This window comes from Arachis duranensis, chromosome 7 (assembly GCF_000817695.3).
Source record: "Arachis duranensis cultivar V14167 chromosome 7, aradu.V14167.gnm2.J7QH, whole genome shotgun sequence".
Taxonomy (NCBI): domain Eukaryota; kingdom Viridiplantae; phylum Streptophyta; class Magnoliopsida; order Fabales; family Fabaceae; genus Arachis; species Arachis duranensis.
In genome coordinates this window covers 77,454,062-77,467,881 of record NC_029778.3, presented here as the reverse complement: position 1 = coordinate 77,467,881, position 13,820 = coordinate 77,454,062, and the positions used below count along the sequence as shown (strand labels likewise).

The 13,820-nt window shown below is 30.4% G+C and overlaps 1 protein-coding gene across 1 annotated transcript; it reads left to right on the top strand.

The window, feature by feature from the left end:
* Positions 1-1,333: 1,333 nt before the first annotated feature.
* LOC107459757 (tetraketide alpha-pyrone reductase 1-like) lies at positions 1,334-2,769 on the top strand. Its single transcript, XM_016078014.3, has 3 exons — positions 1,334-1,668; positions 1,945-2,489; positions 2,558-2,769. The coding sequence occupies exons 1-3, from the start codon at positions 1,375-1,377 to the stop codon at positions 2,712-2,714; spliced, it is 996 nt and encodes a 331-aa protein (XP_015933500.2). The 5' UTR covers positions 1,334-1,374; the 3' UTR covers positions 2,715-2,769.
* Positions 2,770-13,820: the final 11,051 nt, after the last annotated feature.

Here is a 13,820-nt window from a genome sequence, read left to right as displayed (position 1 = left end):
TCTATTTCACATTAACAAAATTAGAAGGTGAATTATTTACTGTTATTAATTTGACGTGTGTCTTAAAGTAAACATTACAATAATATATATTGAAAGAAAAAATTTAAGGAGCCAACCTTAACATAAATACTAAATTACAAGGTGGTAATTAAGCAAGTTAATTTTTAGAAGAAAAAATTTAGAAAATTAATTATAACATAAGTCAATTCAAGTTTTTTTTATTTTTAATTTTAAAATTTTAAAAATTAAGATAATAATTTTTTTTATAATAAATATTTTTTTAATTAGTTGGCTCTAATAATTAACTACACTCCTAATTAGTTTTTTAACAGAACCGTTTTCAAAGCAGAAGTCTGAAGTGGAAAATTTAGAAATAGAAATTTGGTTTTATTTCTGGCCAATAGAGATATCCGTACTTAGTTGGGTCCTGTTCTCTTGGATTTTACGTACCTATCCTATATACATATAATACCATTTCGTTATGGTCAAGATTAAAGAATCTTAAATTTTTTTAATTAATAATTTTAATCGTTAATAAATTATAACTCAAATGTTATAGTCTTTTAATTTTAAATTTAAACATTTTTTCTTTTTCGTTTATAGTTAGATTCTCCATCTTTATTTAAAAGTCTTAAATTTAAATATCATACCTAATTTAAAAAAAAAATCAAACGGGCTTTTATATTCAGATTTGGGCCATGACCTTCTTTTTCTTGGAACACCTAGTTGTTCCGCTGTCTCTGGGTCTAGTTTGGACTTTGGTGGGTTGGTCAATCAAGTACATGATGTTGTAGTTTCGCTTTCATATATTTTTTGTTGTATATACAATAATATAAAAATATTATTATATATTAAAATCAATCATTAAATTATTTATCATATAATTGATGTATAAATATAAGTACTGATTAATATATTTTTAATGTAAATTTATCTTTTAACGTATATTATATTCTGGTGATTAATTTTAGTATTTTATTTTAGTGTACACATTTAACGCAATTGATGATAATATCATAATAATATTAATAATAATAATAATAATAATAATAATAATAATAATAATAAGAAAGTTCTAAAATATACGTATCATTTTTTTGTTATACAATTACAATATATACTATACTATATACGAATTACCACCATGAGAATTGAATTAGTTAATGAATATAGTAGTTGAACGGAATAGGGTTTGAAATTTGTAATGGAGGCTAGCAGCATGGTTAGAGCAAAGGTAGGAAGGTCATGCATTGTTGGTGCAAGGAGTTGAATATAATAAATTGCCAATTAATTAGCTCTATCATTCTATCCTTGTGGAAAGAGTTGCTATATATATATATATATATATATGCATGTTATAAGAATGAGAGAGATATGAAGATGGAAAAAGAGAAAGAGAGAGTGTGTGTGACTGGAGCTTCAGGCTTTCTAGCTTCTTGGCTTATCAAGCGACTTCTTTTGTATGGTTATAATGTCACTGGAACTGTGAGAGATTTACGTAAGCAAAAGAAATTTGAACACTTATGGACTCTAGAAGGTGCAAGAGAGAGACTGCACCTCGTCGAAGCTGATCTAATGGAAGAAGGAAGCTTCGACAATGCCATCAATGGATGCAAAGGTGTCTTCCACATAGCCTCTCCTGTCCTCAAGCCTTCGTCAAATGCCAAGGTACATTATTCATTCAAATTTTGTTGTGTCTTTTATAAAGAGGCGCAACATGAGAACTTAACTTTTTAAGTTGAGGAGTGTTAGAGGTCAGCAACTTTTGTGATTTATAGTTATCAAATAACTATCAATAATATTTTTAATGGTGTGAGATTTCATACAATAATATAAAATTATTCATTTTTGTTTTGCTAATTATATGTTGACCAGAATTTAATAAAGTTACTGGCTCCTAAACTTTTTCTTTCAAGTTCTGATGGAATCTGGTGCATGTAACAGGCGGAGATGTTGGAGCCGGCTCTCCAAGGTACTCTAAACGTGCTGCGTTCGTGTAAGAAGAATCCAGCGTTGCGTCGAGTGGTATTAACTTCATCTTCTTCAACTCTTAGGGTTCGAGACGATCTTGATCCAAAAGTACCTCTAGACGAGTCTTCATGGAGCTCCTTGGATCTCTGCGAGAAACTGCAGGCATGGTACGTGATGTCGAAGACAATGGCGGAGAGAGCGGCATGGGAGTATTGCAGAGAGAATGGGATCGATTTAGTGACGATTCTACCCTCGTTCATCGTTGGACCAAGCTTGCCGCCAGATCTGTGTTCTACGGCATCTGATGTGCTAGGGTTGCTCAAAGGTGAAACCGACAGATTTCAATGGCATGGAAGGATGGGATACGTTCACATCGATGACGTGGCACTCTGCCATATCCTTGTGTATGAGAATGAAGCCTCCCATGGCAGATACCTTTGCAGCTCTGTTGTGATGGATAATGATGATTTGGTTGCTTTGCTTTCAGCTCGTTATCCTACTCTGCCTATTCCTAAAAGGTTTGTTGCTAATTATGTTTAATTTGGGTTTAAAGTGAATTATTAAATAGAATTAGTTGGATTTTCAGGTTCGAGAAACTAGATAGACCGCATTACGATCTGAACACATCAAGACTGAAGAGTCTGGGAGTCAAGTTTAAGTCAATTGAAGAAATGTTTGATGACTGCATTGCATCGTTTGTTCAGCAAGGCCATCTCACACTTCAACCTGCAGCTCCAATTTAATCATCAATCTTCCATCTATACATTATTATTTCAGAATGATCATTCTTGTAATCTAACACCAAATTATCTATCACTTAATAAAGTTGTCAAGTTCTTTTTTGCATATGAATTATTTTATTGTTTATAACCACCTTGCCGGCCAAGAAATCAAAGTTGTTGTTACTTGTTAGGTTAGGCCCTATAACACTGTGGATAGAAATAATCCAAAAGAAGAAAAATTAGAAAGGTTGCTTGGTAAAATATAAGTAAGATGAGTCACATATCTAGAAAACTAGTAGAAGAGGTTGCTTCTGCCTTCTTGTTGACTCAAAAAAACAAAAAGCAGGAATTTATATATACGTTCCGTAATACTGAATTCTTAAAGTCTGGATTGCATATGGTGAAAATTCTGGTGTAATCGAATTCACGTGAAGTTGATAGTTGAGAGTCATTAAAAGAAAATTTAATCAAATTAGTCAAAATAATTAGTAAAATAATTAATAATATTATATTATTTTTAAATTTTATTTTAATTTATGTTATNAGTGGGTATATAATTATTTAACAAAAATAATAAATACAATTATCTTTGCATGAATTTCGAATGTACTGAGAAATTATTTAGTTAGCAATAATGAATACAAAAATCTTTGCATGAGTTTCCAATGTATACCAAAATTATTTTATATGTTATTTTATTATTTTAGATGTGTTAAAATAAATTTTAGATGTATATCAAAACTAGTGTGTTATTTATAACAATGGATTTTGTTATAAACTTATAATATTTGACTTGATCATTTGCATCACCGTACCACATATTATTTCTCATAGAGATGTCAAAAGAAAATGTTAAAATTAGAGTAAAAGAAGCACTACTACGAATCACACCTAAGTGTATCTCCTTCTGCTTGTTTCATCTATTTGGTTTAAAAATGGCACTATTCCAGATGCCCTCCACTTGACCTGAACCGCCTTTTAAAATGTCACTATTTGAATTAAACCGTTAATGTTTATCTTTTATTGTAACACCATTCTGTCACTTTCTTTCTCTTAGGTAGCGTTTGGTGAAAAAACAGAGACAGAAAGACTGAGATTAAGAGACAGAGACTAAGAGACAGTGATTGAAAACAAATTTTAGTATTCTGTTTGGTACAAAATGGGAGACAGAAATTGAAACAAGAATGAAACTCTAATTTAATTTGCACAAAGGATAAAATTAGAATTAATTAATTGAAATGAAAGTATTTTAAGTATAAAATGTTATTAAAGTTTCAGTCTCTATCTCTAAAATTTCAGTCCTCTATGTCTCTACTTTTTGGAGGTACTGAAATACTGAAATTTTAGAGACAAAGACAAAAATTTTAGTAGAACTAACAAACACGATACTGAATCTCAGTCTCTCAATCTCTATCTCAGTACCTCAAAACAAACGCTATCCTATTGTGCGACGGATAGACGCTGTGCAGGTTGGCAGCAAGGCAGATGTGATGATTCTCGATGGCTAGACAACATGGTTAGAGAAAAAAGAATAAGAATTTGTATAGTTTATTGTGAATGAGAAGGAGAAAAGTGAAGTTAGGATTATTTTTAAATTTGGTATTGTGAGTCTTTTTAAGTAGTTAATTCCTAAAAATTTAAAAAAGTGAGATTAATTAAATAATATTATTAAATTAAAAGATTAAATAAAGACTAAATTTTAAAAGATAACTAGTATTATTAGATAAATTAGAAAGATAAGTAACATTATTAGATAAATTAAAGGAATGCCTATCTATAACTCGACTCAATGCAAACAAATTTCAAGGACGTATAGAAATTCACTTTTAAAATTATCTTATTTTTATCAAAATTTTAAAATTCAATTTAAAAAAATAAAACAAAAAAATTAAAATTAAAATTTTAATTTTAAAATATGGTCAACTAAATTTTTTTGACCGTATATATAATATAATATAGTTATTAAAATTGAATTGGACCAGTCGATTTGACCGAAAAATCAATAAATTAGATCTATTATTAATTTAGTCTGCAATTACGACCGTTTAAGATAATAAACCGAACTGAATCGGTCAAATTTAGAATAAATCAGTACAAACCGGTCAAATCTAATAAAATTTAGATCTTTATTTTTAAATCAATTAAAAAGATAAACAAACAAATTTTATTATTCATAATTTATTTTTTTAATAAATATTTGTAATATATAATAATAAATAAAAATATATTTGTAAGTTGTCTTTATATAAAATTAATAATTAAAAATTATTAGATGATATTTAGTCAAACTTGTATGTATGTCTAAAATTTAAATGTATGACTATATACAAAGAACAACCACTCAGTGACAAATTCTACGTGAATAAGAGCAAATGTGCCTAAACTCATAAAGCATAAACTTGCTTATTTTAGAAATGAAAAAACAAAGGATCAAAAATCTAAAAAGAACAAAAGTAGCTGAGATGAAAATTTAAGATTGTATATATTGTTCTATAAACAAAGCTTACATAATTTATAACTAAAATAGATTCTTAAAATGTTTAAAATAAATATATGCATACTACTAAAATAACTATCCTATAATATGTTAAATTATGATAGTGGCCATTTAAGTATTTCAAAGTCAAAAATATCTTTCATGCAATGATAATTAAAAATACATACCACAGGTAAATTACCCAAAGCAATCAAACCCGTCTCTTACCTGCCACAATAGGAAGAGATCTCATCACATGCTTTGCATCAAGTAACTAGGATTTTTGCTTCTAATTTAAATACTAAAAAAAGCAGAACGTGTTCTACAAGTTTGTCTTGCTTCCAAGAGTGAGAGAGGAGTACGAGCGTATGAAAAGAGAGAGATGGCGGTGGTTAAAAACGAGTTTGACATTGGCTTCCAAAGTGGGAGAGAGACAAATCTGGCACAACAAACGCGCGGAAAGGTAGGACTTGCCGTCCGCGATGATGGTTGCTGGGAGAGTGGCGCAAAACAGAAAGAGACGCGTCAGGCTAACCGACCGAAGTGGAGGCAGTGTCGGTGAGAGGCTATGGCGGTGTCGATATCTCTGGCGGGCAGTGTATCGGTATGATATGAGGACCATAAAAAGATGACAGTAAGTTTTAAACATTGAAGATTATGATGAGGTTAGAAATAATCGTAGATTGTAAATAAATTTAAATGTAAAAAAGAGATGTTTTTCATGTAATAAATAAACAAAAAATACTTTTATATTGTTATACCCAAATATAATTGATAGATAAAAAGATTTTTTTGTATGAGATACCCAAACATAAAATTATTTTTATTTTTTCATAAAATCTTTTAAAAAAAATAATTCAAAATTTTTTTTTAAAAAACTAATCCAAACAAACTCTTAATATAATTATTTATTATTTAAATTATTTTTTTAAAAAAATTTAATTAAATTATTTATACAAACTAGGCTTAATAGGCCATTCTTATGAGAGAGTCGAATCCTAAGCCAGAATCGTAGGAGGAGTAAGAAGCATCGCCATCTTCATTTTCGTCTTCGTCGCCGCGCCTGGCCGAGTGGAGGAGAACGCCGTCGCCAGCCAAGGCAGAAGCTTCAGGTTTTGATTCTTTCCTTCTCTCTTTCTTTTTTTCAGTATTTACATTCCATGCATGTTCTGGTCTTGTCCCTTTTCAAATTTTGGTGTCAAAGAATAAGAAAGAATTGATGAAACTGGTTTCATATTTGATGAAATTGATGAGATTGGAATAAAATTTGTGAAATTGGTATAAGATTTGTGTAATAATTGATGACTGTTATTGAAATTATCATATCTGTGGTGGATTGAAAGCTGCAGTGGCCATTGAAAAGTTTGAATTCATTGCATATAGGAAAAAGATTTAGTAACTCTGTGAGATAGAAATACAGTAGGATTTAGAGTTGAATTTGTATTATTATTGACTTGAATTTGTGTCACATTTGAGTTGAATTCTGAACTTGTTCCCTGAGAATTTGATTTTTTTTTTCGATTTTGCTGGGTCCTATGTATTGAGAATATTTTTGTATTACAGGGAGAAACATGCTTTCTGATTTTAGTTCGGTTTTGACGACGATTCTGGTGGGTTTCTTAATCAGCGCAGCAATCGCTACACTCCATTTGGGTTACCAGTGGAGTTTTCGCAGGCGTTCACAGCCGCCGCGAGCAGTGCGTACACACTCGGTGGAGCAGATGGTGACTACGGCCGCATGGGACGATGTGCTGCCGCCACCACTGGATGATGACCTGGCGCCACCGGATAGCGGAGTTCTTTTGGATTTAAATTCGCAACATCTTTGTTTTTATGTTAATCCTTTTCTTTGTTTTTAGAACATTTCATTTTTGGATTTGTGATATATTTCAACAAAACAACATTTTTGCGACCGTTTTTTCGTAGAGTTATATTCTCTACTTGTCAGGGTTCTAACTTCTAACTAGCATACTATTAATGTGCCGAAAAAGTATAAATAACTACCATCAGTGAAGGAAGACTTGCTATACAAAACTCATTTCTTGTGTTTAGAGCATTGTTACATAGTAGTGTTTAAATTACAATTCATGAACTTTTGGAGCTGGTAAGTTCAAAGAATCATGCTATCATGCTGTTGTTAGGTCCCATCAGAAACTACACAACAAAGTGTGAGTAAATTGCACTGAAGATTCGTGGAAACCAATTATTTTTCTAGATTACATATGGTTTAGGTGCTAAGAAGGAAAAGTAGCAAAGGCTAAAATGCTTATGAATAGAGCTAGAAGTGAGTAAGTTAGATCATAAGTCAAATCGAGCTCGACTCATTAAAAGCTCGATAAGCTAAATTCGTGAGCCGGTGAGCCAATGTTGAATTTACAATTTATTAATACATAGACAATATATAAAATTCATCTTTTTAAATATTTTTTAAAATATATAAATTATAATTAATTGATATAAAATTATAGATTATATTCTTATTATTTGAGTTAGCTCGTGAGCTTTCGGTGAGCCGAACTTGAGCTTAGTCCAGCTCGACTCACTTCCAGCCCTACTTTCGAATTAAGAATGAAACACAAAATCTTGGTTTAAGTGAATTATATTCCAAGTCAACTTATATTCGGGCAATTCGGCGAAATTGAATGACAAATTTTGAAATATATTATTGTTTGTTTGGCGATTATGCTAAGTCTCAAGTCACTGCTATATCATCAAAGTGCCTCTTATAATGATTCCAACAATTATATGCTAATGGATTTAGTTTTGAGGTTTCAGTTAGGACTAAAGTTCAATATTAACATTGACATGATATGAGAGTTAATAAAATATGCTCAATTTTATAATACACTTGATAAATGAATAGAAAGAATGTGAAGTTTTACTTTCACATTCAAAGTCATACCAAGAAGTTTCTTTTGCTGAATAAATTTGACACTTTTGAGAGACAACTCCACAAGAATTTTCCTTGAACATGTTTGAGACTTTTAAAAGTCTATCACCAACGTATTCATTTTCTGTACAGTTAAGTTTCCAAACATTTTCTGCAACTTCACTCAGTATAACTGATTAACTGCTAAACATTATATAAAGGGGGCACAGAACTTTGCTCTATTCACTTTCTCACTTTCAGGAGTTGCCTTATTTCAAGCCCATGAATAAGGATCCAAATCTGTTTGATGCAATTAGAAAAAATGATATAGCAACATTTTCAAGCCTCCTTAAGAAGAATGAAGGAATCCTGAATCAGAAAACATCTGATTCCTACAACACTCCGTTGCACATTGCTTCCAAGTATGGTTGCACTGAAATGGTGTCTGAGATTATCAGCATGTGTCCTAGTTTGTGTTGAGAATAAGAAACATGAGACTCCGATTCCTGAGGCGTGCCACCAAGAGAATGCTAAGGTCTTAATGTTGCTGCTTGATGCCAATCATAATGCTGCTTATAAGCTTTATGCTTCTTGCAAAAGTTCTTTGTTTCTAGCATGCAGTCATGACCATCTGTTATTTGTGGCGGTTAAATAATACATTAGGATTTGCATATCATAAAAATACTTGCGGAAGACCAGAGGGTAGGATTCTACATCATTTGATGGTAACAACATTCATAGCAGGTGTAAATAACCTGAATAATATAACAATAACATCAATAGCTTGTGTGTTATTTCACTACAACCAATTTGCTATTTATCCGAAATATATATTTGACTTTAGTCTTACTTATTATAAAATAGACACGAATTAAAATTTTTGTAAAAGTTTTAATATATTAATGGTCAGACTTAAACTTACTAATTAATCTTATTGATTTGTTAAAACATAATTAAATATATAAATATTTTTTATTATTAACAAAATTATTAAATATTTTAAATTTATTATATTTTATTATAAATATTTTTGTATATTTTAAATATTTTAAACAATTTTATAAATATTAAATATAACATATTATATATAATATTTTTATTAAAAAATTTTAAAATAATTTTATTGTAAAAAAATTGTCAATTTTTTAATAAGTTTTAGACCAAACTAGACCGAATAACTATTTTTTTTTGTCTGATTTTTTTTTTGCACAGATTCTTTTGTCTGATTGGGTAATATTAAAACCTTTAAATTATATTTCCTACGAAATTTAGATTTGAGAATATGAAACTAAAACTAGAGCAATGCTTTTCATTTAAAAATGGATGCAACATCTATAATAGGTTTTTGAAAGCCATTTCCTGTTGAGTGTTGACATAAGTGAGAAGTATCCATGCAAAATAAGCTCATAAAATTTTAACCTAAATAGAAAAAAAACAGCTCCAAAAGTTATCTAAACACGCTTTCCATATTCTGTTGACAAAAGTATTCTACTCAAAAGGATCACATAAATAATGAAACAAGCTCACATGCAACATACTCATGGCTGGTTTGGTTTTAACTGGACCACTACATTTGGGCCCATTCATAATGGATTTCGTGATCGTAGATTTTATATTTTCATCTCTTCACCAAAAACAAAAAATAATATATTGTATTTACAGTTTTATTTTATTTTAATAATATTGATCACTCATTCAAATAATTTCAGGATAATCAAATCCTTTTTATCAAACGCATATATACATACCAGCAGCAAAGGAAAGGAAAACATTTATAATTTTTAACAGATTATTTAGTATGTACCGAAATTTGAAAAAAATTATAAATATTTGTATTTATGTAACTAGTGAAATAATAAGTACTTAGTTAAATCAAATATTTTTAATGATAGATAATATAAGATTAGATGTATGTGTAAAAGTAATTTTGTTCCATAATAACACTGAATAACATGACAAAAAAAGTGCATGTGGTTTACCATGTACAAAATAACTAATAAATTAAAAGACGGTAAATAAAGGTGGCTTATCGAAAATGATAATAAATAAATAATTTTATATATAAAAAATATAAAATAGTTTATAATGGTACTCTTCAAATTTTGAGTGACTTGAAATTTTTAATAATTGAATTATAATTAGATTTTTCAGCAATTTCTTTCTCAATGTAAATAACCAAATTATCCGTGAAAAATTTGTTCTCCATCTTGTTTCTTAACCTTGGTTTCATTATTTTCATTGGTGAAAATGAGTGCTGTGTAGTAGCTGTAGAAACTAAGATTCTAAAAACTGGACCGATCATTAAACTGTTTTAATCACTAATTCAACTGGTCTAACCATGGTTCAAGCAGAAAAAATTGTTTATAATAAAATAATAAATAAATTATAAATAAATATCCTAAAAAAGTACAAACATCAAAATATTAACAATTAATCTTTAATGTCCGAAGAAATAATGTAGCATTTGCCGAAACTCAAATGAATGAAGTCTCAAAGGATTGCTAGTAAGAAAAATCTTTCTCCCCCCTTTTCTTTCTCCCCACGAACGGGCGGCGACAGTGGCTTGGAGAAAGGTTAGGGTTGGAGAAGGGGGAGTAACTAAAATCAATAAATCATTCACAAAGTTAAAAACAGTAGTAACACAGCCAAATATCAATTAATCAACCATAATTCTATAGCTAAAATCAAAGGCAACACACTATCAGCAGCTCTTAAAGGATTCCAAAAAAAAATTAAACAAAAAAAATTAAAAAATAGCATACTCACTTTCTCAGAAATTAAACCAAAGATCTCAAGAACAATCAGCAACAAAAATAAAAAAAGCAACAATTAATCACCTTAAATCAGAAATCAATAAATATATCAATTAAAATTCAAAAACAGCATACTCACTTCCCTAGAAATTAAAAAGAGCAGCAGAAGAGTAACGAATTCATTTTTAACAACATAAAATCAATAATTTAATTTCAATCCACATTCAGAAAGTAGTCTATCACTAAATAGAGCATAAAAGCAAGACCCGAAGAAGTGAAAAATCCTGTAAGCCTATAAGCCTGTAAGCAGTGCCACTAACTTTCAACGGAGAGCAGAACGACGAACAGACGACAGCGAGCAGCTCCAACCCTCAACCAGATGACGTGCCGAGCTACAAGAGAGTGGCTGGGTTCAAGACAGGGGGAAGGAGGGGGCCTTGGAGGCGCCAACAACAACGGATGGCGGCGGTAGAACCCTAATTTTTGAACTTGCTAAGCTTTTCAATTCTTCACGAAGGGGGAAGGGGGTAGGGTGACGCGTTTACGCGTTTGTTTCTTTTTTTCTGTTAAAGCTCAAAAAGATGGGATTTATAAGAACCGGTCAATTATCGGTCCAGTCTAACCGGTTAGTTTAGTAATTTTCAAATAATTTTTTATTGGACGGTTTTATACATTGGACCGGACCTTTTTTGCCGATTCCCAGTTGAACCGGTTCAATCGGACGGTCTGATCTGATTTTTAGAACATTATTAGAAATTAGAAGAGTTAATATCAGACAAATTAATCAATTAATCAAGTAATATACTTTTGATTTTTTTTGTTTCTGCTAAACATCTACATAATTCATGAATAGTTGACAAATTATTCATTTTTAGATGCTGACGAGCATCAAGAATACAATGCTGAAGGTGAAAAGGCAAATTAACCTTCTCTTGTTCTAAAGCTTTCAGGATAGTAATCGTCAACAAGAGTAAAAATTTTAGCAATGTCAAAATTTTTGTAAGCATTTTTAGGCATGAAAGTAGATCTCAGACTTAGTAGATCCATTACTTGATCATTGAATCTATTATTCAACTCTTGTAATTTCTTTTCAATTGTGACTAAAAATATCCCAACTCTAAAATAATGCTCAACTGTAATATGATCTTTTGGTGAGCAAGCGTCCTTATCTTACTACATAAGAAGCAGTTAAATCAGGAATTAGAATATCATGTTGCTCACAAAATGATTTCACATTTTTTAATAATTCCTCCCATCTGTCATCTCTCATGTTTTGGATAAGTATTTTTGTAGAATAAAGTAGTTGCACAACATTAACTATGTCCTGAAACTGCTTTTGTAAAGCTTGATAAAGAACATCAGTTATTCCCATAATATTTTTCACCAAATGCAAGATCAATAAAAACTCAAATGAGGTCAGAGTATTGTAAGTACTATCTATATCACCACACTGAGAAAAAGTTGATCCATCAACAATAACATTTTGTAAAACAGTCAACGTTGCACCATACATATTTATCAAACTGCAAGCAGAAGAGAAATGAGAACTCTATCGAGTATCACCTGCTCGTTTTAAAGTACCAATTTGATTTGTCCTTTTACCAGTTTCAAGTTCATCAATCTCTAATAAATGAGCAATTTCATATGTCTTGATAGCATGTAACTCATCATGTCGCTTACTAGAAGAACAAATGATGTTGACAATTAAAGTCAATTTAAAAAAAACTGATGCACAGGAATAACTTCTCTAGATGTAGCAACTAATGCAAGTTGTAATCGATGAGCAAAACAGTGGATATTGTAAGCATGAGGGCTTGTAAACTATTCCATTCCCCTGTCATGTTACTGGCGCCATCATATCCTTGACAACGAATATTAGAGATATAAAGACCATGTCGAAAAAGAATGTCACACAATTCTTGTTTTAGAGTTAATGATATAGTATCTTTAACATATACAAGATCAAGAAAAACGCTCTTGAATAAAATCATGTAGATCAACAAATCTCAAAATAAGTGCTATTTATTCTCTTTTGGATTCATCACGAGCTTCATCTACTGTTATGTAAAGCTTAGAATCTCAAATTTTCTCACAAAGATGCTTTCTCACCTTGTTTGAGAGAATATACAAGATTTCTTTTTGAATTTGATGTGAAGTATATTTAGCATTATATGGAGCATTTTCTAACACAGTTTTTACAACTTCATCAGTGTAAGAAGCTACGAGTTTTATCATTTCAAGAAATTACCTCGATTTTTTAATTCTGAAATCTCATCATGGCCTTTGAAAGCACCATCTTGAAATGTAAGCCAACGAGTTGCATCAATAAAAGATTTTAAACGCAATCAATTCTTTTGAATTTCTTTAGAAATATGATCCTTAATTACATTTTGGATGTGACTTGCCTGATTCAGTAAGTCTAGACATGCTCCAACTGCATTATTGTGTGGTGAGTAAGGATCTCCAATATGTTTAAAAAAAGCACAATTCATTCCATCATTAACCTTTTCTCAAATTCTAAATCCTTTACTAATAAAAACATATGAACTATTATGTTTTTGCTAACCAAATAACAAAAATAAACAATATGTAACATCTTCAGAAGGTAAATACTCTAACCATGAAGGAAAAATACCAAACCAAGCATATTGAAATCGTCTTGGATGCTTCGTACCAGATAAAGGATAATTGTCAAGATGTTTCTGATATGGACCCCATTTAAGATAAGCTCGTCTAACCTCAACTCTCTGGTTTAGATGATATTGCCAAATTTGAAGCCGTTTTCCAGGATTTTGTTCCAAAGAATTAAGATCAAACTCATCAGATGCAACTCTTTAAAAACCATTGAAAGTTGCATCTCACTTTCTTCATGATTCATTGAAGTAGAAGAACTATCTACATAGGTTGATATTGTAGAAGTTAGATTTTTTTTCTTCTTGAACATTAGTCTTCCTCTTCAAAAATGAATAAATTCTTTAATTTTTTATCATTATGATTGTACAAAAAATTGAATATATATATATATATAT